The following is a 26,883-nucleotide window of genomic DNA, read 5'->3' on the forward strand; positions in this document are numbered from 1 at the left end:
CCACAAACGTGTTATTTTTTAATAAAACACATACATGTTATTTTACTTTTTTAATAGAAGCCTCTGATACAAGGCCCCAGTGTAGTGCATGCGCATCAATGATGACCATCAAGCTGACAGCCACCATTATTATCAACATACCTGTTCCTCCAGTCTAACCTAGTACAGAGACCAACTTCTCAATTTGAATTAAATGGCCTAGCTATGTCACATGGCTCATGATGACTTAAAAGGACGACGGTTTAGCATCTGATAACAAAGACATGATGAGCAGTAAGTGCAGTGTGTTAGAAGGGGACAAAGTCAGAAGCCCTTCCACAGATGAATGTGACCTCCATCTATGGGACCTGCCAACTTCCTATCAAGGAAGCGCTCCTTCATTGAGCAGGTGGAGCTGTTTCCCTTGAAGCACCTCTGGAATCATCAGGTATTCACACAAGGTACACTGTGTAGTTACATTCACAGGCCAAACCCCTCTGCAAACCATACCTACATATGGTTGGCCTACATAAATTGTAGGAAGTAATACAGCCAAAGGGTAGACAAATCTCCGTCATATCCTACTTACAGAGTATGGTCAAAGAGGAATTCAATGAGAAACTCAGTGAAACCTCTGGGGTCTGTTTACTTGGTTTAATATTCAGTGAATTGAGATAGTTGTTAGAAGCATCTGCTTTCTCCATGATCTCAGTCACAGACTGCTACCTGGAGGTGAGTTCAGGAAAGGAGTATATTTAGTGAGTCACCAGTTAATTAAGAAAAGCAATGTCTACAGCCATACCACCCTGAACACATGATCTATGTCAGGAAAAGTGGCTGTGGGGACCAGTATTTAGCTTCATTCTGTGTAGAGAGCTGCCTCTTCTTCCTTCAGACAAAAGGCAGTCCAAGCAGGGGGGATATGCTGGCCATGTCTGGAACCCAAGGGCAACAGCATCTAGAGCCAGGGCCTTAGCAAGGGAAGAGGCTTGCCCAGGATGCCAGGATGCCCACCTCCCAGAACAACCCAAGACACCACCAGAGCTAGCAACTGACTAGCGGTAATACACTCATAGTTCAGTAAACATCTGCTGACAGAACCCAAAGAGTTCTTCTCCATTACCCTCCTTCTCCAACCCTCCCCACAGCCCCAAACGGGACTTTCTACCCAATCAAACCCCAACAGGTACTAATGAACAGCTGCCAAAATAGAGTTCTTTGCACTAGATGCCAATCTTACCACCAAGATAGATCTTCACCAGAATGTGACAAAAGAATTTCAGCCTACACCAATAACCAACAGAAACTATGGCTCAGGGGTAAAGTGACTAGTGGTCAGTTATTGTCCATTAACTAAAGAGCATCTCTGAAGAGACTACACAGAGCTCAGCACACTAAGATCTCACAATGTCATCTGTCAAGCCATCTGTTCCTGTAAACCAAAGCACTAAGCTACATAATTTCCCTTTCTGTCCCAATCAGAGTTCAAGTACTTCAGGACTATGGAATGATCTGAGACTGTGTATCAAATATTTCTCTTTCTCAGTACTCAAAGGAGAAAGAAAACACCATTAGTTTCCCAGGTATGGATGAATCACAGTGAAGAACCCTGACTGGAGAGTCTTTGAAGTTACTGGAATTTATCTCCTGATTCAGAAGTACTCCATCTGCTGCTGATACTCCATACCACAGGCCCTTCAATGTGACCTAGAGAGTGGCCATTCTGCCAAACCATAACATCCACCAAAAAGCTGGTCACTCCTATCTCATCATCAAGCTCACACTGACACCCCTACACTTGGAAACTTTACTTCCTTTAACTGGGAGGGGACAACACTGGCAACATCCCCGCCATTCATAAAAGAGGCACTAGGCCCCCTGGTCCGGACTTCCCTTCAGAGCAGCCATCTCCCTAAGTGTCCAGGAGACAGCCCAAGAAGGGAGGTGGTGAAAGGAGCAGTCAAACTGAGAGACTTCTGCTAGAGTCCCTACCTGTCTTGGCTACAGGAAGAGGCCCGTGAAGGGCTGACCTATAATACTGCATCAAGACCAAGAATAGTCAGCATGAAACGGACCAAGAGGTGCCCAGCAGGCATTCTGCCTTGGCCCAACAGAGATGCACTGAGCTGTATCTCAGAAATAAAATGGTAACGTCCCCTGAAAAGGGAACACTCTGTTAAAAAATAATAATAATACAGAAAAACTAGCAAATGAATGCCTATTTGTTTTCTGTTCTTGTTCAACTATAGTGGAAACGCCTCAAAGTGCACAGCAAGAGACTATTGTTCCCACCCCTCACTGTGTGCATCCAGATGGCCACCTATCTCCTCCTCCCCCTTGGTACCCTGCTGCCCAGTCCCTGCCCACTGCTGTCAGTTAGGGCCCCCCTTCTGCTTAGCCAGGGTACACTTCAGCTCCCGAAGGTTCTCTGTCAGCACCTCAACCTCATCCATTCGACCACATTGCTTGGCATCAAAGATGTAAGCCTTGATGTTGTCAATCTGCTGCAGGAGCAGCTCCTCCTCAATGTGCTCCTCAGCCTCTGTGCCACTGTCACTGTCCACCTCGAAGGGGTTGATGCAGGGGCACTCCTCAAAAGGGTTTCCAGGGGCAGGTGGGCTGGCAGGCCTGGGATGGTCATCCTCATCAAAGGGGTTGGGTGATGGACTATTTGGGTCAGTGAAGGGATTCCCTGTTCCCAACTCTCCTGCTTCCTCTTCCTCAGCATCTTCCTCAAAAGGATTGTATTCTTTGGTGACGGGAGCTGAAGAGCCCAGGAAAGAATCTGCAGCAGCAGGGCTGGCAGTACCCTCTGCAGGGCTGGAGAGGTCTTCTTCATCAAACGGGTTGAGAGAGATCTTACCACTTTGTTGTGACATGGTGTTCTGGAGGAGTAATTCCTGGTCATGGGCTGGGGGCCCAGACCACAAGTGGATGGGTGCCAGAGCTGAACCAGGTGACACGGTATCAGCAGCAGTGCTGCCCTGAACTGGTGAGGAGTCCTGATCCAAGACACGGGCAAGATCACTGTGAGGCCCTCGGCTGGACTCCAACTGGAAGGGTATGACTTCTCGGAGATCTAGAGCACGAGTCCGTGTGTGCAGGGATGCCGCCAGGAACTGCTCCTGTTCTCGCTGCAGTTCCCGCCTGCGGAGCATCTGCAGCTGCTCTCGCTGCAGCTCCTCCTCCTCAGCCTGCCTCCGGGACAGCTCAATGGCCTTCTCAGTTTGCTGCTGATCATACTCATCCTGCAGCTGCCTCAAGTTCTCCTGAAGTGTGCGCACCTCATCCGTGCGGCCTGCAGCCTTGGCCTGCCTGATGAAGGACATGATGTTGTAGATTTGCTGGAGGAGAGGGTCAGGGTCTTCACTCTGTCCCTGACCTTCGGACAGGGGAAGCCAGCCCTCAGCTTTTCGCAAGGGAGCAGGGATGCCTGTGAGACACCTCGCTTCCCCATTGGCTGCAAGACCACTCTGCTTTTCCTCCAGCTTCCTCCGGGCCTCCAGAACAGCCTGCAGAGATAGCACACACCACCAGGGTCACCATGGTCACCAGGCCAGCAATCCTTCCTGTCTGCCACCTTCCATGGTTCCCACAACACTAAGATAATTCAACTGCTGAAACAAGGTAGTCACAGAAGGGCAGGCTTAGATTTTTAAAAATAAAACCTAATTCCAGACGTTTTTTTCAAACTTAGTTTCACTGGTTGTACACTTAAACTTTCAAAGACTGCCACCCTTATCTACATAAAGCAAGCATTTCAGATGATACTAAAGAACACATTGTTTTATGTTTTCATTTTGTTTTTTATGGTGCTGGGGATAGAACCCCGGGCCTCAAGCATGCTAAGCAAGCATTCTATCACCAAACTATGAAACAGCACTATCTTTTTTTTTTTTTTTTTAATAAATGACATGGCCTTACTATGCAGCCCAGGCTAGTCTGGAATCCAGGCATGTACCACCACACCTGCTGTTTTCTGTTTAACAGTGCACATTCCAAGGTCTTCTAGAACTTGCCTGCAAGCCTACCAAAGGGAAAATTGTCATTCCCTGTGGTGGTCTAGGCAGGAGAGCATCATCAGGAAAAACAACTATTATTCTAAGGCCATAACAGAAGCCAGCTTGAGAAAGACTCAGCAGCAGAGGGGTGGGGTATGAAAGCAGGGAGACAATAGCTACTGGGTGTCTGAGTGCCATGCACCTGTCTTTCCATGGTCCTCTTCTGTTCCAAGTCCTGCTTCCTTTTCCTTTTCAGTTCTTCAAACTGTTCTTTGGTTGGCAGTGACATTAAACCCAGTAACTTTTCCTGTAGGACAGTAACAGACAATTTTACACTTAAGCAGTTTTGGGGGTAAGGGGGGTGACAGGGGCTGGGCCTTAAGCATTATACACTTAAGCTAAGCCACTCCACTCACTGATAGGAAGGACTGACTTTTCCTTATGAGACGGTCACAGCAGATCTTCAGGTATCTTCCCTGAGGCTGTGCCCTGACCCCATCTACCTATAGCCATCTAGACTCCAGCACTCCCTGCCACCCTTTGTGCTTAATTACCACCCTCAGATCTCTCCCCAGTACTTCATACTCTCTAGTATATCATGTTTTAGTAATTTGTTGTTGATCCCTTGCTATGTAACTACATTCTGCCAATAGAAATATTCCCTCCTGGAGGACTTTTAAGCCGGAGGCTTAAAGTCATGGAACTTCAAGAAACTGACAAAACTCAGGAAACTCATGAAAGTTCTAGGACTCCTAGCCTTCCTCACATGATCTGGGCAGGAAACCACTGCCAGATGGAGGAGTCATCTTAGAGCTCTTTCAACCAAGTCATCTAGGGACTCCAACAATGCAGGGGACATCAGAGGTAGAAAAATGCAACTCAAATCTAGTCACCTAGGTTTAGCCTGCTCTTGAACAATTAGCTAATGACCCAGAAAGAGTCACTGAGGAAAAAACATGACTTACCCCTAATAGCAAAAACTTAAAATTCATCAACTCCCCAACTAAAATGAAATGACTCAACAAAGGAGAACAGACAGAGTCAAAGTAATATTCTGTGGTCAACAAAGCACAGAAGATTCGGTGATGGAAATGATACAAATCTGTAGGTATGAATGCAAGGGCAGATCTTCCTTATCAACTTGGATGGGTTTAGAATTGAAACACACCTTTGTGTGTGTCCATAAAGGTCTTTCCAAAAACAGTTGGAGGTGGGAAGACCCTGTCCGGTGTGGGTGGCACTCTTCTATGAGCTGGGCTCCCAGACTGAATAAAAAGAAAGAGCTAGCTGAGCAATAGCATTCATCTGTCTCTGTTTCCTGACTCAGATACAAAGCGACCAGTTGCTTCAAGCTCCTGCCACCATGGCCACCCCACCTTGACAGATTTCAAACTGTGACCCAAATAAAGTTTTCCTTAAGTTTATTTTATCACAGCAATGTGAAAACTAATGCAATGAACTAATTATAAATATCACATATAAAATGTAAATAAAAGAATAGAATTAAGAACATAACAGAATGAAGAATAATTGTATTGGAGACATAGGATTAAAAGCTATTTTGAACACAAGACCTGGGGCTACAGAGATGGCTCAGGAGCGAAGAGGACCTGAATTTGGTTCCTAGGTCCAACATCAGTTACTCCAACTGCCTGTTAACTCCGGATCCAGGGGATCCAATGCCCCCTCTGGACTCTGCAGCACTTGCATTCACATGTACATCAACCCACATGCAGACACACATATACACAATCCAAAAGAAAATCTAAAACACAAAACAACACTAGACCTATACACACATACATTCACACACTAGATAGATAGACGGACGGATGGACAGACAGACAGACAGACAACATGAAGTAAGAGGGAGACTAGCTAGGATGAAGTCAGCAGGAATGGAGGGAGATGAGAGTGGATAATGGGGGTGGTTATAACCACAATAACCGTTTAATAATTTTTAAAAAGTACCTTTACTTTTACTCAGGTTTTATCTTTGTCTCCATATGTGGCATTCATGATTTTAAGGAATAATAAATGTACCAACAAAAAACAAGCAAGCCACACACTTATGTCACCCCAGCATGGCTTTACCTGCACAAATAGTGTAGCTGAATATCTGATCATTCTCTGTAGCCGCAAAGTGTTTGGATGTGGTGAAGGGTCCTGGTTCAAGCCCAAGGTTAAGATCTTCTTACTATATTGGAATAAACGAGTCAATGCCATGGTGCCGCCAGCCTCAGCAACAGAGTGAAGTCTCTGGAGCTTCCAGGCTTTCGTACCATAAGAATGTGGAAGAACACAGAAGAAAGTGAAGTGTCCCTCATAGCAAGGCCCATTCCTTACCCTCTGGCTACTCTCTTGCACAGATGAATGATGAATGCTTGGTCACAGAAGTAGCAACACAGGAAAGCCTTGCTGTCATTCTTAAAATATTCAAGAGCGGAGCCACACAAAGAACCTGGGTTTCTATCAAAGCCTCTCTCCTATAAAATGGAAGTGCTAACCTTGATCTATTCCATGGGGACAGGTACACAGGTAGTACAGCAGCTAGCTCTTATTTATTACTAATGAACATCAGAAATCTTTTTCTCTAGTCCCTGGCATGCTAGGGACTGAACCTAGGACAATGCACATGCTAGGAGAGTACTCTATTACTGACCTACTCCCCACCCGTAGGCACTCCAAATCCTTAACCAGAGTTCCAGAGCTACAGCAGATGACAAAGCTCCTCCACTGTTTCCACTGTCACTAGGAATCTAGACAAGCCCAAGGCTGCTCCCTAACACTCACTGTTTCATCAAAACGCCATCTTCTTCCCCTTATGCAGCAGCAGAAACATGATCTAGCAAACTTTACCTTAAAGTGTCTATTAGTTCGTACACCTTCTGCACTTCCACTCGAAGGTCATTGGCATGCTCCAGACTGTAGGTCGTCTCCCCAGCACTAAGGAGAAATCATAAATCATGGTGCTAACTAGAGAGCAAGTTGTTTAAATCCTCAGACACAGGTGGCTAATTCTAAGGCATTTTAGAGTCATGGGGCTGATGCACTAATTCCTTGGGATGCTGTAATCAAGCAGAAGCCATTTCCCTTTGCAGACATCTTAGGGACAGGTCACTGACCAGGCCTCTGAGGACCACCCCTTTTATTTATTTATTTTTTTAAGGTTTATTTTATTATTTTTAGGTTTGTGTATGTGGGAGCCAGAAGGGTCAGATCCCCTAGAGCTGGAGTTACAGGAGGTTGTGAGGTTACAAGAAGCCTGACGCAGGTGCTAGGAACCTAACTCTAGTAGTGCTCTGGAAGAGCACAGTAACTGCTGAGCCATCACTCCAGCTCCCAAAGACCAGCTCTTAGGTTCATCAACAAAACAAATGCAGCTGAGTTCACTCTGACTCCTTTTTCTTAAACAATCTCTCACTTTATCTTATAGGAGATATAAAGTGACTTAATTAATGAGCTAATGAAACTACACGAAAGCTGGAAGTCACTTGGCTTTTCACTCGCAGCTACTGTTTAAGAAGAGGAGTGACTATACAGTGAACAGGGATGCCCTGAGCTATGTCTACTGTTTAAGAAGAGGAGTGACTATACAGTGAACAGGAATGCCCTGAGCTATGTCAACTGCCCAACAGACTCTCACAAACAACCGCTCCACACAGGAGAAAAGCACCCAGATTCCAAGTCTAACAGAATGAGACTAACTGTCCAGGGTGGTGACAGGATATCAGAAAAGACCACAAGTGACATAACTTAGGACAGCAGCAACATCTTTAGTGTTATAATTATTCATTTGCAAGGGGCTGGAGAGATGGCTCAGCGGTTCAGAGCACTGGCTGCTTTTCCAGAAGTCCTGAGTTCAATTCCCAGCAACCACATGGCAACTCAAAATTGTCTGTTACTCCATCTTCACACCAATGCACATAAAATAAAGTTAAAGAAATTAAAAAAAAAAATATTCATTTGCAAGCTTGTCACTCAAGCTTGCCAGACTGCTACATCCAAGTGCCAAGATTGTGGCTTTTCTTATGAACTTTTGGATCATGAGAACAGCTCAGCAGCTTTCTCAGTTGTAACAAGCCTCACTCAACTCTTTATGGGAGGCAGCTGCAACTTAAGTAAGCATTAAAATTTACCATGTATTTCCAGCCAGAAATGGTAAACTATGGGAGTGTTCTATCATCAGGGGATTCAATACAGTGGCTTCATCGTCTTTTCGTCACAAAATTAAAAAAAAAAAAAAAGAAGTAAGAAAGCAGGCTGTGTCAGCCGGTATCAGTGGCACATGCCTTTAACCCCAGCACTCAGGAGGCTGGGGCAGGCAGATCTCTGGAGTTCAAGGCCAGCCTGGTCTACAATTCGAGTTTCAGGACAGCTAGAGCTACACAGAAAACCTCTGGATTTTGTTCTTTTTAAAAGCAGAACCTTCCTATGCTGAACACCTCAGCTCCAGGGTTCATTTCTCAGCCTCCTAAGTAACTAGACTAAGGCTCCATCTTGGTGTCTCATAGAAAATGTAAGAGCTGAGGCCTGAACCCACTTCCTCAGACTCCATCACATCAATTTTCCTCCCCCAGAACACTGTCGCGGCTAGAATTAACCCATGCAATACTTGCTCCCTTGATGATGGGAAAGGCACCATCATCTCTGTTCACTGCCTCAGTCACAGATCCGAGGGGAACAGTGTGTGGCACAGAACTAGTGCTCACTCATGAAGCATCTGCTCAGTGGATGAAGTAACATAAGACCCAGGAAAGCCAGTCCCTGAGGGAGAATTGAGAGTTAACCATTTGGAAATGTGCTCAGCAATGGCTGTCCCCACTGGCCAGGGAAAATCACAGAATGTTCAGAGGCAGCACTAGCCATGGATACACGAACCTAGACTCATACACAAGAGTGCTCACACACACACACACACACACACACACACCATACACAGATGTACCACACACTAAATAAACAGGTAAGAAACAGGTAGCCACAAGTGTTAGCCAGGCTGTGGAGAAACAAAATTATAAAGTGCAAAGACAAACATAATATCCACATAGTTCTTTGGGACATAATTTTGCAGTTAAATGCAGAGTTACCACAAAACCCAGCATAAGTTATACTACTATCTACATAGGTTCACATATACAGACATACAGTTATGAAAGGTGCAGTATTCTTGGTCAGACATGTTGACATATGTTATGTAGTCCCAGTACATAGATGTAAAGACAGGAAGAACAAAAGATCAAAGCCAGTTTCAACTACAGAATGAGTTTAAGACCAGCCTGCACTACATAAGAACTTGTCTCAAAAACAAACAAAGAAAAACTGTGTTATCCACAACAGTTAAAAGTAGGAGGAAGGAGGGGACACAAATAAACATCAACTGACAAATAAATAAACACATTTCATAAATAAATCTACAACATTTTAGTACACGGACAGTAATATAGTGCATGCTACAACATGGGTGAATGTTGAAAACACTGATGTACATAGAAGTAGCGAGACACAAATGGTCATATGATTCCCTTTATAATGGAATATCACATCGTGACAAATTCAGGAAGACCAGTGACTGCCAGGAAGAGGGCAAGTAGCTTACTGGTATGAGGTTACTCAGCAGAGTGATAAAAATGTTTTCAGTTAAGATGGCAGTGACAATTGAACGACCCTGTGACTATACTGTCATAAACATCACTTAACTGTACACTAAAAGTATGTGAACCACATCTTAATTTTAGAAAAGAAAACCTAAGATAGGTTACATTTGCTCTGTGCTGCTGTGTACCCATTTATGCTCAAAACAAAATGCCTGTTATAAGCCGGACACTACAGTGCACTGTTAAGAGGCACCTTGGCAAGCTGGGCACAAGATGGTCTTCCCTTCCTCACCTGCTTCCAAGTCCTACACGGAGCAGTGGCACATCGGGTCTGAGGCCCCTCCCAAACCTGCTTCATCAAAACGGCCCTGACACATGAACATGGACGGTTATATGTATTTTTAAAACTCACGTGACAAAAACTTATGACTACCAATGTATAATTGTGAAACGTCAGAGTTAAGATTTACAGCTTTAAGTGCTCCCAGAGGTAAGAGGCTGGGGGTTGGGAGTTTAAAAGGCAATCTGGAAGCAAATACATACATACTAATGGATTTATTAACATTAATTTCCTAAAATCTGGGGGAGGGGGAATTCTATTTTTTTTTTTTTTTTTTGGGCAGGTGTTTAACAGTGGTAGAGCATGTGCTAAGCATATACAAGGCTAGGTTTCATTCTTAGCACCAAGGGGGGGGGGGGGACAGAAAACAAATAAAAAGATTTCTATCTTCATTTTCGTCTAGTGAAGAATCGGCCTCACCAGCCAGATCATAGTGACCAATCAGTCAGAAAAACAGGGGAAAGCTTACTTTAAAGATGCTGCCATCCTGATGTATTCGGGAGCTTTCTGGTCAACTTTCACCATGCATAGTCGTAGTTTCTAAGAACAAAAGAGAAGAGGTGAGTGCTACACTGAAGACAGAAACTCTCACCTACATGCCAACCTACACTAGAGAAATAAATAAAAGTCCCCCTTTAAAATACTAGGTTTTTTTGTCTTGTTGTTGTTAGTTTCCTTATGGATAGACCTATTTTCTAAGCAGAAAATCTTGCAGGAAGGAAAGAACACAGGGGTGGACCTTTGGACCAGATGTTTTTGAGGCAGCCTTCAGAGCACAAAGTGTCTCAAGAAGGAAGAGGAATCAGTCACTGTGTTCTTGGCCAGGTGATGCCAGCTAATAGCAGGCTATCAGCACATGGCACTGCCAGGACTCCCCTCAGGAAAGTAAGGAAAATGACTAGTTACTAAAAAGAGACACCAGTGTGAGGACTCCATACAGGATGGAGGGCAGCTGTTCAGCACTGGTTTCACACCACCTCTGGCAATGTCAGTATTTATATGGTGGAATATAAGCAGCCATCATGACCTGCAGAGATGTTTAGTGGCCATTCAGTGCTCACTGAGAACATACTTCCTTGGCTCAGAGTTTTGCTCAAGTAACTTCCTCTGCCCAGGCTGGTCCCCACTCCCAGTGTCCTTCACTTCCCCACCTGTCTCAGTCCACAGGTCTCACTTGGTCATTAAGAGGCTGATCTTGCCTCATTCCCGGATTTCTTTTCTTTTCCTTTTGTTTGTTTATTTTTGTTTTAAATAGGCTCTATGCAGCCCTGACTGGCCTGGAGCTTGCTATGTAAACAGGCTGTAAAACTCAGAGATCCACCATGCCCAGTCCAGATATTCTTTACATTTTCTATTTCCTCTTGCACACCAACTGATTTTAGATGTGCACTGGAAATGAAACCTACAGCAAGAGGTCTACCTTTCCTTCCTCTCAGTGTGCCTCCACTTAGGTGCTCTAGGGTCACTGGAGGCAATGAAGACTAAGACATTTGAGACTCAGAAGAGACTCTCAGCGAATAGACAGGAACACACAACAGCTCAAACTGGTAAAGACCAAAACTTCCAAGTAGAGTTCCCAGGACCTTGCAGTCCACAGTTCACTATACCTTCAGCTTCTGTTTTTCCACTGAACCTGGTCATCACAGACAACCATCCTTCCCCACTTGGGAAGGCCTCCTTCCCAAGGTAGGAAAACGAGTTTGCTACCACATACCCAGGATGACTCTATGACTCTCCCAGGGCCCTAGGTGGGAAATCATACCATGGCCCTCGGGCAGGAGCTAAAACTAATTCAAGGGAACAACTTCCCAGAGCACTCTCTGGAATCTGCAGGAAGGTGTACAGCAAACAGCCGAATCTGCCTGGCATGCATCACCTCGTAGAGCTTCACGATGTCAGGTGTGTGCTCCTTCTCGTCCATCTGCTGCTCTCTCTTGAGCAGCTTGTCCTTGCAGTGTGTGCAGCAGCGAATGCGGTCATCATCCTTCTCGTCCAGGACTGAGCTGACACTGCTCATGCTACTGATGCTGCCCCGGCGGGAGCCATGGACACTGTTAGGTGACTGGCTGGGGCTGGTATGGGTGCTCAGAGAGTCCTTGCTGGCACTGGTGAGCTTATCTATAAACCATAACAGACAGGCAGCAGTGACCCCTCAGCAGCCCTTTATCCCACCACCTGCAACTGCAGTACTCAGGCCACACATGTGACTTGGGAAACAGTAAGAGCAGGCCTCGCCTCTGGACAAGAAGGACCTATTCCTCTGCCACAGGGGTTGGGAAAAGGATGCTATTGCCAAGCAGATTAGGTCCAAACAGCCTGTAGTGACCTGTCTTTGGGGCTTCTAATACTAACCCTAACTTCCTCTGTTTGTCCCACTTTTCCACATAATCTACATTCTCCAGAGACTTCCCTCTGTAGTCCTCCCACCAGTCCCTAACATCTGGTGCTAACCCTTTCCAAGCTTAGCTCAGATACATACCCTCTAGGAAGCCCTCCTAGGTTCCCACAAGCAAAAATCTGCCCTTCATATCATTTCCCATTACCCATTTGAAGCACACTCAGTTTTCCTGTCCAACTGCTGTATGTGTGTACAGAGCCACCCTGGGAATCTGCAACTATTGGTTAGAAACTGTGTCTTATATTCATAGCCCTAACACAGCCATCAAGGACACCTGATAGCATCTGCCCTGGTAAAAAGCCCAAGAACAGAAAGGTTAGCAGTGTCCTAAAAGGAGATGGGTCCTTTTAGAAAAGTAAGCAGACACAAGAACTAGGCAGAACAAAAGTGACTTCACCCCCATGTTGTCCATAAGTCTCATATCCAAGTATGTACAAACAGCAGAACTCTGGTGTTGCTAATCTGTCCTGGGGATGGAACCCAGAGCCTTGACCATGCTAGACTGGTGCTCCTTCTCTAAGCTGCACCTCAGCCCTCCCGCAGCAGTGTCTAAGCAGCTGATCTGCAAAGTAGCTGCAAAGTACTGGCGCATCTGGTCCACTTGTACTTTTACATCTTTGTTCCCAGGTCTCATCCACAACTGTACACTTCCCATAGCAAATCTCCCCGCTCACCTACTTAGCTCAGCTCCCTAGGGACTGAGTGCCAGAATCCCTTGATGTTTCTGACTCTGCCTAGAGTGTTAACAACCCCATTCTCTTTCAAAGTACTTCTGACATTACATGTGGAGTCCACTTCTCCATGCTTCCTTTCCCTGGAGCCTCCATGGCACTTAGCATTTCTTACATGCCATTAGTCTTTCTGTATGACATTTTATCATTAAGGAGAGAAACAGAACCACTGTTCATTCTTCAAATCCTCTTCCCAAAACCTCACCTGCAAAGCTGACAAAAAACAGCTCAGCCTCTCCTTTATGATGCAATTGTGTGTGGATCTCTATCTCCCTTATTAGATTTCCTTGGGAAAACAGGAAATGCCTTACAGACTAGAAATGTACAAATAACCACTTGTAAGCCAAATGAGCCTCTGCCTTGTTTTGGAATAGCTCTTAAACTAAGTATATTTTTCAATCTTTTTTATTTTTGCTTTGAGACAGGTTCATCTCACTCTGTAGCCCAGGCTCAATCTTATGGAATTTTTTCAGCCTCAGCCTCCCATGTGCTGAGAAGCCAATACATCTAGCTTGTTTTACATTTCCTTGTTTGGTTTTAGTTTGAGACCAAGCTTCAATATTTGTCCAGGCTGATATTAACCATGCTGTGACTCTCTGATTCTGCCTCCCTAGTGTGTACACACCCAGATTGTTTTTAAGATGTTGCTCTTTTTTTTCTTTTTTTAAACTAAGAAGAAAGGGAAGAGACCATTTGTGTTCACAAAGCCTTAAAATAGTTCTCATCTGAATTTTTATTTAAAAAAAAAAAAAAAAAAACATCTCAGGGCTGGGTGGAGGTGGTGGCATATTATTTTAATCCCAGATCTTGGGAAGCAGAGGCAGGTGAATCTCTGAGTTAGAAGCTAGTCTGGGCCACAGAGCAAGTTCTAGGATATCCATGGCTAAAGACAAACTCTGTCTGGGGGAGTGGGAAGATCAAAAACAACAAATAAACCATCAAACAAACAAACAAAAAAAAAAATCTCAGGGCTAGAAAGATGGATCATAGGTTAAAAATGCTTGCTGCTCTTGCAGAGGACCCAGGTTCAATTCCTAGAACTCATATAGTGGCTTACAACCATCTGTAACTCCAGTTACAGGGGCTCCAACACCCCTTTCTGAAAAAAAGAAAAAGCTCACCAGCCTATATAGACCACTATATCCTTGGGCCCCACCTAGCACAGTATCTAGGCTATAGTGCACTTCATGAACTCAAAAGAAGATTCTGTGGATCATTAATTAAACAAGTGGTTCAAAGGATCTGAGCACACTCACTAGTCCCAAAAGACATCAGGGCCCAGGGCCCACAACCATATCACCTACTTGCCAAGGGCAGGCCAATGAGCTCCATACATTTCTTGCACATGATAGACCCACAGAGACGGCAGTGGTGACGGCGGTTTCGGATGCTGAACTTATTCCCACAGTCTGGACAGAAAGGGACATCCTGATCATTGACCCAAGGTACCACCGACTTTTCTATTGCTTTGGAAGGAAAAAAGGAAAAAGCAGCTCAGCATTCTGAAGTTGTTCTCAAAGAGAAAGCCAAAATGGAATGATTGTGAGCAAAGGTCTGGACTTACCTCTAATCTTTGAAGTCTCAGTATTTGTTCTGTCAAATGCAGTGAGCTAAACAAGAAAACACAAAGACAAATGGAGTTAACCAGTTGAGGGACATGCTCCACATTTCTGCGACTCACACCCAGCAGGCAATGCATGTTTACATTTCTCAAGGCTCACTGGTTAGCCCCAACCCCAGTTATCCAAACAATCTCACAAGTTATATGTTAGTTTCATATCCAGAAGAAACCTCCACACCTATAAAGCTTTATTGGTGTGATTATTTGGGACCAGGCAGATGAAACAAACGAAAAGCTCCACCTCTGCTTACAAAACTCCATTCCAATAAGAACTTTCCTGGTCTGGGACTTACTTGGTGGTAGTGTGCTTGCTGAGGTAGCACAAAAATGAAAAAGGGACTATACCTACAAATGCTACCACATGCCCCCACACAATCCAGATACATAGCAAGATTATCTAGGGTCAGAATACAACCGAATCATGGAGGTGCTGCGACATAATATAGCTCTATGGGGCAAGAAAGGCTACTCAAAATGCCCCCACAACACATACGAGCCCTAGCCCTGACTGAGTACTCACAGAGCTGGACACTGCTTGTTTGCTACCAAATGGCATTACATTCTGTGCCCCCACTGAGTGACTGCCTGGGACAACCCCAGAATGAAAAGTTTTGAAGCAGTAAGTGGAGGTAAAAGGCAGAAGAGGTGAGTTGGGCACATAGCAAGTCTATCAGTGTGAGCTATTCATTTCGGGAAGGCCAGCTCAGGTCCAGCCTGTCCTCTGTAGCTCTCTCAGAATCAGATACACATAACTCACATAACACACACTATAGAAACTGAGATTCCTACTAAATCTGTACTTGCAAAATAAAACTACAAAATTTACCTTCTCCAACCTGATTATTAATTTGTTGACTTCTACAACATAGTGGTCAATTCTTGCAGCACGATGCTTTTTAAAGTCAGAAAGATGGCTTCTCACAGCACCTAAAGGGGAAGAAGATAAATGAATTATTAATGATTCTCATGAAGCCTCTCTAGATCCTCAATGAATTGAAAACCAAGTAAAAACTTCAGGATTTTAGAGCCTTACCAAAAATGTAAAGGTCTCAAAGCTTAGCAGATGAAGAGTTAGCCTCAGCTTAAATTTCAATTCTGCTAGATACTAAGTAACCTTAGACAAGTTACTATTTTGAGACTTAGTACAACATAGTTTTTTATCAAAATAAAAATTATCATAAAGTATTAAATTCATTTGTCTGAATTTTCTCCTTTATGCTTCTAATTATCTTTCACATAGTTCATAATTGCTGATATGTCTGTAATGGAAGTAGACCTCTAAATTGTGGCCAGAGTAACTCCATTTTGCAGTAAGCCACTGTGTGCTTGACTGTAGCAAAACAGGCTATCATCCTTCCTATGGCTAGACACTGCTTGCTGATATCAGCAGAACGCCTAATCAGAGCAAGGACATAGTACACGTAAACATGGTATCTCATCAGCCTAGTTTTACCTGTGCCTTATGTGGTCTGAACTCATGGCCAACACTACTACTTCAACACGAGCTAGTGCTCTGAATCCAGTTTTGCATTAATTCTAATGTAGACTAGGAGTCATATAAAATAGGAACTTAGGGCTGGAAAGAGGGTTCAGCAGGTAAGAGTACATAGTGTTGTTGCAGGATCCAAGTTCAGTTCTCAGCACCCATGTCAGATAGCTCACAACCACCTATAACTTCAGGTCCAGGTAATATTATACCCTCTTTTGAACCACCGCCCCCCCAGACAACTGCATACATATGTGCACATACTCATACACAAAATTTAAAAAAAATTTAACAATTAAAACAGTAGCTTGTTACACAGGAGACTGGAGCTTTTCAATGGTACAGCTGCCTATGAGTCACCCATGTTCTTGTAAACTCATTTATCTCACCAAACTAGACTGGTGGGAGCTTTCTTTGTTCTGTCTGTATCCTCCTTATTTAAAGTGAACAGATGTTTCCTTTACAGGTCCCTGGAAAGTCATGTAACAATAGTATTATTTGTAAAGCCATTTTCTCCTGTAGTGATAAAAATGTTTGTGTACACTCACAGGGTGGCCACTAACCACACAGGGATACTGCACAGCTGAAGTGTGTGTAGTAGAGGAAATGACCCTTACATTTGTTTGATTCATTATTGAAATTTTAATAGCCACATTTGGCCAGTGGCTATTGAACTGGACAGTTCTAGGATTTAATGCCACCTTCCCCAGTGGTATGAATAAAGATGCAATCGGTGACCCTGATAAATATCCCTTCCTTTCTTAGGGCCTTAGTTTCCTTGTGAGTATGTTTGTGTGTGTGCAAGCTTTGTGTGTGGGTGGGTGGGAGGGGGTGTTGTAGTGGTCAGTGCAGGCTATCTCACAAGGGTTTTAAATGCTGTAGTAGTGGTCAGTGCAGGCTATCTCACAAGGATCTTGAATGCTATAGTGGTCAGAGAAGGCTATCTCACAAGGGTTTTAAATACAAAACTAAAATAAACTACTCCGAAAGAAGCATTATTTATCTTCTTCATGGACAGAAAGTACTTTATTGGGTTGGGTATGTAGCCCTGTGTCAAGAGCACAGACTCAGCATGGGTGAGGCACATGGATGCTCAATAAACATGGAATCAAAGAACAAATAAATGAATTTTCTTACCAAACTTCTGACTGAAATTAAATCCTGGCAAACAAAATTAGTGATTGTTATCAATCCACAGCTACAGAATATGTAAGATAAAACACATTCTAGCTCAGCAAATGTGGCACATTTTTGTTAACAGCTTTTCTGGTATGTAATTTCTATACATATAATTCACTATTTAGCACAGGATGGTGCATGCCATTAATACCAGCATTTGAGAGGCAGGCAGATCTTTGTGAGTTCAAGGTTATCCTGTTCTACAAAGAGAGTTCCATGACAGTCAAAACTACATAGTGAGTACAAGTCTCAATTTAAAAACAAAAAAATTAAAAGTCATCCTAAACATATTAATGCAATGGTTTGGATCTTCTGGGGGTAGTTGTTTTATATAGTCACAAGACTGAATAATCATAAAAAGAAATTTTAGACTTTTTATCAACTGTGGCATAGTAGCAAACACTACAGGAGGCAGAGGCAGGCAGAACTCGAGTTCAAAGCCAGCCTGATCTACAGAGTGAGTTCCAGGACAGCCAAAGCTACATAGCAAGGCCCTATCTCAAAAAAAAAGTAGAGTTGAGCTGGGAGTGTAGCTCTATAACATAGCACTTGCCAAGGCCCCGGATTCTGTCCTCAGCAACATTCCAGTTTAAAGTAACTAAGCAGATAAAACCATAATTATACACATCAGAAAAGGTAACCGAAGGGAGACAGATCTATCAATGGGCTCTGTGGCTAGGCTTCATGAGACAGACCCAGAATATCACTCTACTGCTAGAGTTTAGCAGCTGTTTGAGCTTCAGCAGGTTCCTATAAGGGACAGTGACACTGGAAGGAAGCCACACATACAAAGCATTTAACACATTGCCAAACTTAAAAGATCTCAGCTCATTCCATTCCATTTCTCTGCCTGTGAAGACATAAGGCCAATACAATGCTTGACCTTTAGGGTTTACTGAAGCTTTCTCAATCAGCTCTAAAACAATGAAAGCAGGAGGGTGACTTGTTGGGAAGAAGGGATTCACTGGGAGATGGGGGGAGAGCAGAGAGGATGGTAGAAAGGGAAGTGATGACTAATGCTGGTTGTCAACTTGCCTCTATCTGAATCAACTAAAATCCAAGCTGCTGGGTACTCCTGTGAGGGATTTTCTTACATTATTTGAAACAAGATCTGTCCTAAATTTGGCCACACCTTCTGGTAACAGCCCCCATGAAAGCCTGGAAGAAGGAAACTTGGCTTTTAGTGTGCTTGCCCTCCTCTCTCATTGGCAAGTTCATCTATCCTGTTGCTGCAGCTGGTACTAAATCCCAATTTGTCAGGATTCCAGCACAGACTGAAGACCAGCAGCTCTCCAGGGATCCTCTAGGATGTAGCACCAGATTGTGACTACAGAGACTAACTTGAGACAGCCAGTGAACGACCAGGACCATCTTCTGTCAGTTCTGTTTCTTTACAGAACATGATTAATTCAGGGGGAATATAATCAAAGTATGTGTGTGTGACTGTGAAATATAATTTTAAGATTGAAAAAAAAAATTACCTAAAACAGGGTGGATATCCCATAAGCACTGAATGAATGAATGGATTTTCTTACCAAGCTCCTGGGGTTCCCACATGTAAGGATCAACTCCTCCATAGCTGAATGATTCATATCCTTGGGTCCCTGGTTCCACTCGATCATCCCCTTCACGTTTCAACAACTTGTTCTTTGCTTTCCTCGCCTTCTGAACAAGATCTTAAAGAAATGAAACAAATACCACAAGATTATATAAAAAAAAAAATCTTCCTGATTTTAAAATGCACCAGAATATTTGAAACCCCAAAGAAATAGTGAGAGAAATACCTCATTACCAACCCCCACAAGAGTTTAAGCCAAATCAAAATCAGTGAGGGAACCAAGATGGTAGATTTTTGTTTGTTTCAGACAGGATCTCTCTATGTAGCCCTGACCAGCTTGAAACTTACTACATAAAACACTCTTGCCTTTAAATAGCAAAGATCCACCTAGTTCTGTCACCCAAGTGCTAAGATTAAAGATGTGTCCTACTATGCCTAGCACACCTCTTTATTTTGCAAACAAGACAACTATGCTCTGCAAAAAAAGCAGTCCAGGCATTTTTAACAAATTTGGAAGAAAAACAAAAAGCAAAAAAAAAAAAAAAAAAAAAAAAAAAAAAAAACAAGGAACAACAACAAACAAAAACAGAAAACTGCCTAGCAGTCTTCTCAGAGTAGATATAGCCCTTCCAAAGGGGCCCAGTTAACCAATCCATACATCTTTGAAAACAAAACAGAAGCTACAGTCAATTTTCAACCACTTTTTCCTCTGCCTATTGTAAAAGGGCTTAACCTCAGCTAGACCAGGGCCAGGATTCAAACCTACAGACCACTTTTCAGAAATGGTGAATTAATCTTGTCTGTTTAGAACTGCCAAGAGGCCAGTGAGATAGCTCAGCAAGTAAAAAGCACTTGCCACCAAACCTGAAGGCTTGTGATCGATCCCCAGTACCCACATGGTAGGAGAGAACTTATTCCCATAAGTTGTCCTCTGACCTCCACATATGCACCATGGCACATGCTCTGGACCAAAACAAAATAAGTACCTTTGAAACCTGATACCTAGTGTTCCAGTTCTTATTGTTTACAAATATAACACCTGTAGGCATGGTATATACCTTTGGTCCTAACACTCAGAAGGCAGAGGCAGGCAGATCTCTGTGGGTTCAAGGCCATCCTGGTCTACATAGTGAGTTCCAGGTTAGCCAGAGCTACACAGAGATTCCTTATTTCAAAATAAATTAAATAAATATCAAAAAAATTTGAAGGATCAGCAGATCAAATGGAGAGATGAAATACTTTTAAAGGGACTTTTCAAAAAAACTCTATGTTAACCTTTCCTACTTTCTCTCTCACTTCTTTTGGTTTTCTTGAAAGGTCAGCTTCTAACCTGCAGCTAACTACATTCCCACCTCTGCCTCTCCAGCACTAGGACTACTAAAGCACAGAGACCTGCAACCCACAAACTTTACCCAACCAGGGCATGGTCAGACATACTGTAATTAATCCAAGAATCTATAAGTGGAGGCAGATGGATCAGTACAAGGACATCTACCACTATGTTTGAGGCTAGTCTGGGATACTATCAGAAACTTTGTCTGAAACAAACAAACAAACAAACATGGGGTCTTTCAGATGGCTCAGCAGATAATGCTTACAGGTAAACATGAATGCCCAAGTTCAATTTCTAGGACCCAAGTTGTATAAGATGAGAACCCCTATCACAAGTTGTCCTCTGATCTCCACATACTGGCATTGTTTGTGTACATACATAAATACATACACTAAATAAATATAATAAAGTTCAAACCAGAAACATTCTTTTTAAAAAAGGAATTTCATCTTAACTAACAAAATAATTTCTAATATTAAAAGAATGTTGGTTCTTTTGAGGTAGAAATAGGAGGAAAAAAACAAGAGGACTTTTTTCTTTGTGTGTGGAAGCCAGGGCAAGTGCTCTGAGTCATGCCCTACTCTGCAGAAGACCCATCCTAGAGGATCTTTATAAGATTCTTTCCACAAAACATTTTCATGCTATGTATATTTCCTAGATTCCCATCTCTAACACTGCTTAAACAGTCTGGACATTTTTCTCTTTTAGAAAAGTTTCTGAACCAGGCAGTGGTGGCTCACCTTTAATCCCAGCATTTGGGGAGGCAGAGGCAGGCAGATAGATCTCTGAGTTGAGGCCAACCTGGTCTACAAAGAGAGTTCTAGGACATATTCCAAAGCTACACAGAGAAACCCTGTCTTAAAAAACAAAAAGACAAGAAGACAGGAAGACAGACAGAAAGGCAGAAAGATAGAAAGACAAACAGAAAGGAAAGAGGGAGGGAAGAAGGGAGGGAGGAGGGAGGAAAGGGAAGGAGGGAAGAAGGAAGAAAGGAAGGAAGGAAGGAAGGAAGGAAGAAAGAAAGAAAGAAAGAAAGAAAGAAAGAAAGAAGAAAGGTAAGTTCCTGTAAGGGGCTGCAGAGATGTCTCAGCAGTTAAAAGCATTTGCAGCACTTCAGAGGACCTGAGTTCAAGTCACAGCATCTACATGGGGGCTCACAACTGTCTATAACTCCAGTTCCAGGGGATCCAGTGTTCTCATCTAGCCCCCATGAGAATTAGGCATACAAGCAATGCATAAACATATATACAGGCAAAACATTCATAGCCATAAAATGAAAATAATAAAAATTTAAAAAGTAAAAGGACACCTCGAAGCTTTCTACAGTCTGCCCTATCTAGTCCTGAGTAGCAAGGTGTATGGAAAGATAGGAAGCTCTTTGAAGCCCTTAGGTTGTCAGGGGAAGCTTAGATAATCTGGTTTGGTTTGCAGCTCCTCCCTGCTTTCGTCCCTGGAAGTTGCAAAGCATGCTGTGACCAGAACAGAGAGAGGGTCTTTCATAATCAGAGATGCCCTGCAGAAAAAGCTGTTCTGAGCAAAGGGGGGAGGAGGGAAGGGCCCACACCTTTAGTCTCAGCTTCAGGAGGCAGAGGCAGGTGGATCTCTGTGAGTTGGAGGCCAGCCTGCTCTACAAAACTACACTGAGAAATCCTGTCTTGAAAAACCAAAAAACAAAACAAAAAAACTGCCCTGGACTTCCATGGGTCAGAAGATCTGGGTTCCAGGTCTATTTCAGCCAATTGTTATGTGGCTTTGGAAACATTACTGGTCAACTCTTACACCACACTTACCTATATAATTACACCAAGCCTCCTCCAGTAGGATTGCTGGGAAAGTCAAATGACATGACAATGCGTACAAAAGAAACTGCAAACATTACAAAGCACCACCCTTTCCTGTACTCCTTTTAGCAGTTTCTGGTTCTGCTTCAGCATCTAGCATCAGCAGTTTCCTGGACAATCACAGCCCTGAGGATTCTGAAAATGTCTGACTTCATCATGTTTTTGTATGGAAGTTGTAGCTAATGTTATGTTCATATTCCCAGCATTTTTTGTTTGTTTTTCAAGACAGGGTTTCTCTGTGTATTCTTAGCTGTCCTATAACTAGCTATGTAGACCATGCTGGCCTTGAACTCACAGAGATCTACCTGCCTCTAGCTCTGGGGTACTGTGACTAAAGTCATTCACCACCATCACCTGGCTCTTTTTTTTTTTTTTTTTTTTAAATAAATGAACTGAAAAAATGGAGTAAGAAAGTCCAGGGACAAATATTTGATTATGAGAAGCATGTGAGTCACATGTCTGGGAGTCACATGTCTGGAGAACAGAGTCCACTAGAAACACCATCTAGTGGTTCAGTCCTTCTTTCCACCCAGTACAGACTATAAATCCAGTCCACACTCTGTGATTCTTGTGGCCTCCAGAAATGTTGCCAAGTAGGATATGACACTTAGCTTATTAGGAAAGTGAGCTCCAGAAGAGCAGTGACTTATTTGGAGGTTAGAATTTTAGGTACAGTCAAAATTACATCTGAAGATTTCTCTTAAAAAAAAAAAAGCCAGGCAGTAGTGGCATTCTCCTTTAATTCCAGCACTCGCAGAAGAAGGTGAATCTCTGAGTTCTCTGAGTTCCAGGTCAGCCTATCTACAGAGGGAGTCCCAGGACAGTCATGGCTACACAGAGAAATTCTGTCTCAAAAACAAAAAAGAAAAAAAAAGGGGGGGAGTTGTTTTGCTTTGCTTTGAACTGTTGCATTTCTTTTCCTGGGCTGCAAAAGGCAGAGTCTAACCAGAGAAGGAGGGATGGCGGAAAGGCTTAAATTAGTAACAGGCAAATAGTAACAGGCTTCCAGTTTTTGTTGTTGTTTTGTTTGGAGACAGGTGCAAGGTTTCTCTGTGTAGCATTGGTTGTACTAGAACTTACTCTGTAGACTAGGCTGGCCTTGAACTCATGGAGATCTGCTGGCCTCTGCCTCCAAGTGTTGGGGATTAAAGGACTGTACCATCATTGCCCAATTGGGCCTCTGCTTTTCTAGCGAAGCATAAGCAAGCATCCTGTCCAAACCATTCCAGGCTGAGTGAGATAATCTGAACAATCTAGTAAGAGACAACAGATCACAGTGGTTATGTTTAGTGGCTTAAAGGCAGGTTTACTCCATTTGGATGACTTTGGGTAGGCTATCTAATCTCCCTTAATCTGGTAACCTAGCCAGCAAAATGGAATTCATAGTAGCACAGCTGTCATGTGTATTAAATAAGATAAATAAGGGCTGGACCTAGTGGCACATGCCTGTAACCCCAGCAGTCAGAAGGCAGAAGTCAACAGATCTCTATGAGGTCAGCCTGTTCTACATACTGAGTTCTAGGGCAGCCAGGATTACATAGAAAGACACTGTCTCAAAAAAAAAAAAAAAAAAAAAAAAAAAAAAAGGCAGAGCACACAATAAGTACTAGATTTCTGCTTGCTACTATTATCACTATTATCAGCATCATAACACAGTGGGAACATTAAGTAAAGCCTCTTTCATAGGATGGTTGAGCAAAACCCTCGCCTCTTACTTTTAATTTGTCCTTTGACATCACGGTCTTCTGAGTGTTCTTCTTCGTAATGTGACTGAAGTTGATAGAAAGACTGAAGGTCTTTCAGGCACAAAGGGCACAGGAAGCCTTCCCTTACTTCCCCTGGGTCATCAAGAGAAGCCATAGTTGTGCTTCTCTCAAGCCCAGGAAAGCAAGAACCTCATGTCAAGTCAGCTTGATTCCTCCCAAGGTAGCAGGATTCTGGCAGTGTTAGCTTCAGCAGGCAGCCCAGGGATAATTGGGAAGTGACATTGTGGCCTTGGATGAGGTTTCCTCTCTTTAGCAGGAGGAATCTAAGAAAAACAAAAGCCAATTCAGGCAAATTAGCAGCAAACAAAAGGTTTCTTTGTTCTTCCCATAGTTCAACAAAGGTACAAGTTTGTAACAACAAAGTTAATGTTTGGTACACGTTTGTGAAAACTGTTTCTCAAGTTCTTAGACCAAGACAAAACCCAATATATGAGAACAACTGCATAGGACACACTAATAAGTCAATGAAGTGAGTAGAGTCCTACAAAGAAGCAATCAGGATCCCACCTCATGGTCCAACCTCATTATTTGAAAGAATTTTTCTTAATATTAAGGATATATCCTAGAACTAGTATATGATAGGCAAGTCCTCTACCACTAAGTACACCTCAGGCCTTTTTGTTGTTCTTATTGTAAGGCAAGGTCTTGCTAAGATTGCCTGGGCTGGTCTTGAACTCACTCTGAAACCCAGGTAGGCCCTGAACTTGCTGCCCTCTTCTTTTAGACTTCTGGAATTACAGGCCTAAGCCATCAGCATGGCCAACATCATCATTTCCATGCATTTTAGTCACTGCTGGTAGAAATATGTCACATACTTATCAATGAATAGTACTTTTATTCAACTATCTATACTGAGCTTTTTTTTTTTTTGGTTTTTTGAGACAGGGTTTCTCTGTGGTTCTGGAGGCTGCCCTATAACTAACTAGCTCTTGTAGACCAGGCTGGTCTCAATTCACAGAGATGTGCCTGTCTCTACCTCCCCAGTGCTGGGATTAAAGGTGTGTGCCACCACCACCGTGATATGTACTGAGCTCTGGATACCTGTTAGGAACATGTGCTTCTAGCAACACCCAAAGCTAAGTGTAGTGCCTCATGACTATAATATCAGCACTCTGGATGGAGGGAGAGAGACAGGAGGCCAGCCTGGGCTACACTATGAGAGTCTGTTTCAAGAAACCAAAATAAGAACTAGCAAGATGGGTAAAAGTGTATACAACTCAATGGTAAAGTATAGGCTCAAAGTTTAATTGTCAGAACATCAAAAAAAGTAGAAGGTTGTCTTCTGACCTCTAACATATACTACACCTAACCATACACATCAAATGCACACAAAAGAATAATTTACAAAAGAAAAGTTAAACACCAAAAAGTAAACTAACAAAACAAAACTTTCAACCTTCCCTTAAAGAGAAAATATTAAGAACCTAGTAGGGAGCTGGAAGTTGGTGGCACATGCCTTGAATTAATCCCAGCACTTGGGAGGCAGAGGCAGGAAGATCTCTATTAGTTCAAGGCCAGCCTGGTCTACAGAGCCAGTTTCAAGACAAGCTCCAAAGCTTCACAGAGAAACCCTGTCTTGAAGAAGAAAGAAGGAGGAGGAGGAAGGAAACCTAGTGAGGGAAAAAGTCAAGAGCCAGAGAGATGGCTCAGTGTAGAGGCACTTGCCACCAAGCCTGAGTTTGATCATCAGATGCTAAATAAAAGTGGAAGAGAACTGATTTCTAAAAATTGTCCTATGATTTCCACACACCCAGTGACATGCATGTCTCCCCCACCGCCCCCCCACACACACAATTTTTTTTTTTTAATTAAGAGAAGACTGATGACAACAACACAAAGAAGAATGGGGCATTGTGGTGATGTGTACAATGTGTGCATGCAGTTCCAGCAGTTTGAACGGCTGAGGCAGGAGGAACCTCACTTGAATCTAGGAATTCTGATAGGGTGAGGTCCCAGCCGGTTCGGTTCTTAGCAATAAAAACCTTTTGCTTTTGCAGTGGGGAGTCACTTCCTTGGAGTTTGAGGAAACCCTGTAGGCACAACAATGCCAACCTAGTTTACATGGCAAACTCCAGACCAGATGTGCCTACACGATGAAACCCTGTCTGGAAAATAAATGAATAAATAAATCTGATGACTACACACATGCAGACTCCACCCAGAAATGCATCCGAGGCATCACTGAAACAGTCAGCGCCAGGTCCGACCTGTTCTCTCCCCAGGCAGTGGCTGACGGGATCCTCTGAGGATAACCACCTCCCCCTCCTCCCCTGCACCCAATCTGAACAGAAGCTGCCCCGCCCCCCCCCCCCTCCGTCCACCCTGGCCACACTTCGCAGTTCAAATCTCACCCCGGAGAAACGCCCCTTACTCAAGGCAGGCTGCAGCCAAGATGCCTTCACAACAGCTGCCTTGGGGTGGGCCATGGCCTGCAACATGTGAAATGACTAAATAATACAAGACCACAGCCAGTGAGGGGAGCCTGTGATTTTCGCCATCACCACCAGGTCTGGCACAGTGTCTGACACAAATACACACACACAGGAGAGCGGCATAATAGGGCTCCACAAATGAACGAAGTGAGAGACCCTTAATTATGCGCCACCACAATCCACCGAAAACGATGCGACAATCAGAATCCCAGTCATGCAAATCCTCGCATCCCGAAAGGCGAGAAGAACCCTGCCAGCGGCACCGCAGAGGTTCGCACGGCCACGCAAACCCGCAGGACCGGGACTCGGCTAGCGCCACGCAACACGGCGGGGGCAGAGACGCGCGGCCTCGGCCGCGGAGCCTCTCATCTCCCAGCCTCGTCGCCTCAAACCACAAGTCACACCCACCTCAGCCACCGCCGCGTTCTTGGCGGCGGCTCCGAGCTGGCCGACGCCCTCCCTCAGGCTCTGCGGTTTCCGAAACGCTGCCGGCAGTCTAATCTCGACCTCCGGCCGCGACTCCGGGACTCCGGGATTCCTCAGAGACTCATGGCAGCCATCGCTATCGGTGGCTCGGCGCTCGGCAGGCGTACCAGGGGGAAACCGGAAGGCAGACTGACA

The 26,883-nt window shown here is 43.8% G+C and overlaps 1 protein-coding gene across 1 annotated transcript; it reads right to left on the reverse strand.

Annotated features, from left to right (window-relative positions):
- Positions 1 to 26,883, reverse strand: Rbsn (rabenosyn, RAB effector). Its single transcript, XM_051203306.1, has 12 exons — positions 26,671 to 26,883; positions 23,780 to 24,093; positions 18,868 to 19,008; positions 15,494 to 15,594; positions 14,611 to 14,656; positions 14,351 to 14,512; positions 11,794 to 12,035; positions 10,387 to 10,457; positions 6,840 to 6,926; positions 6,075 to 6,177; positions 4,183 to 4,287; positions 1 to 3,491 (listed from the first exon to the last, which is right to left on the reverse strand). Exons 2-12 carry the CDS (start codon positions 23,922 to 23,924, stop codon positions 2,352 to 2,354), a joined length of 2,343 nt encoding a protein of 780 aa, XP_051059263.1. The 5' UTR covers positions 23,925 to 24,093; positions 26,671 to 26,883; the 3' UTR covers positions 1 to 2,351.

The sequence above is a fragment of the Phodopus roborovskii genome, unplaced genomic scaffold, assembly GCF_943737965.1.
Source record: "Phodopus roborovskii unplaced genomic scaffold, PHOROB, whole genome shotgun sequence".
In the NCBI taxonomy this organism is placed as follows: Eukaryota; Metazoa; Chordata; class Mammalia; order Rodentia; family Cricetidae; genus Phodopus; species Phodopus roborovskii.

What these genes read in the sequence shown, in the direction of transcription:
- Rbsn (XM_051203306.1), bottom strand. Translation starts at nt 23,924, where the DNA reads ATGGCTTCTCTTGATGACCCAGGGGAAGTAAGGGAAGGCTTCCTGTGC. An exon ending in CATTGGCCTGCCCTTGGCAA is followed by an intron (nt 12,036 to 14,350) that starts GTAGGTGATATG and finishes TATGGTTTATAG; the next exon opens with ATAAGCTCACCAGTGCCAGC. An exon ending in AGGATGGCAGCATCTTTAAA is followed by an intron (nt 6,927 to 10,386) that starts GTAAGCTTTCCC and finishes ATTTCTCCTTAG; the next exon opens with TGCTGGGGAGACGACCTACA.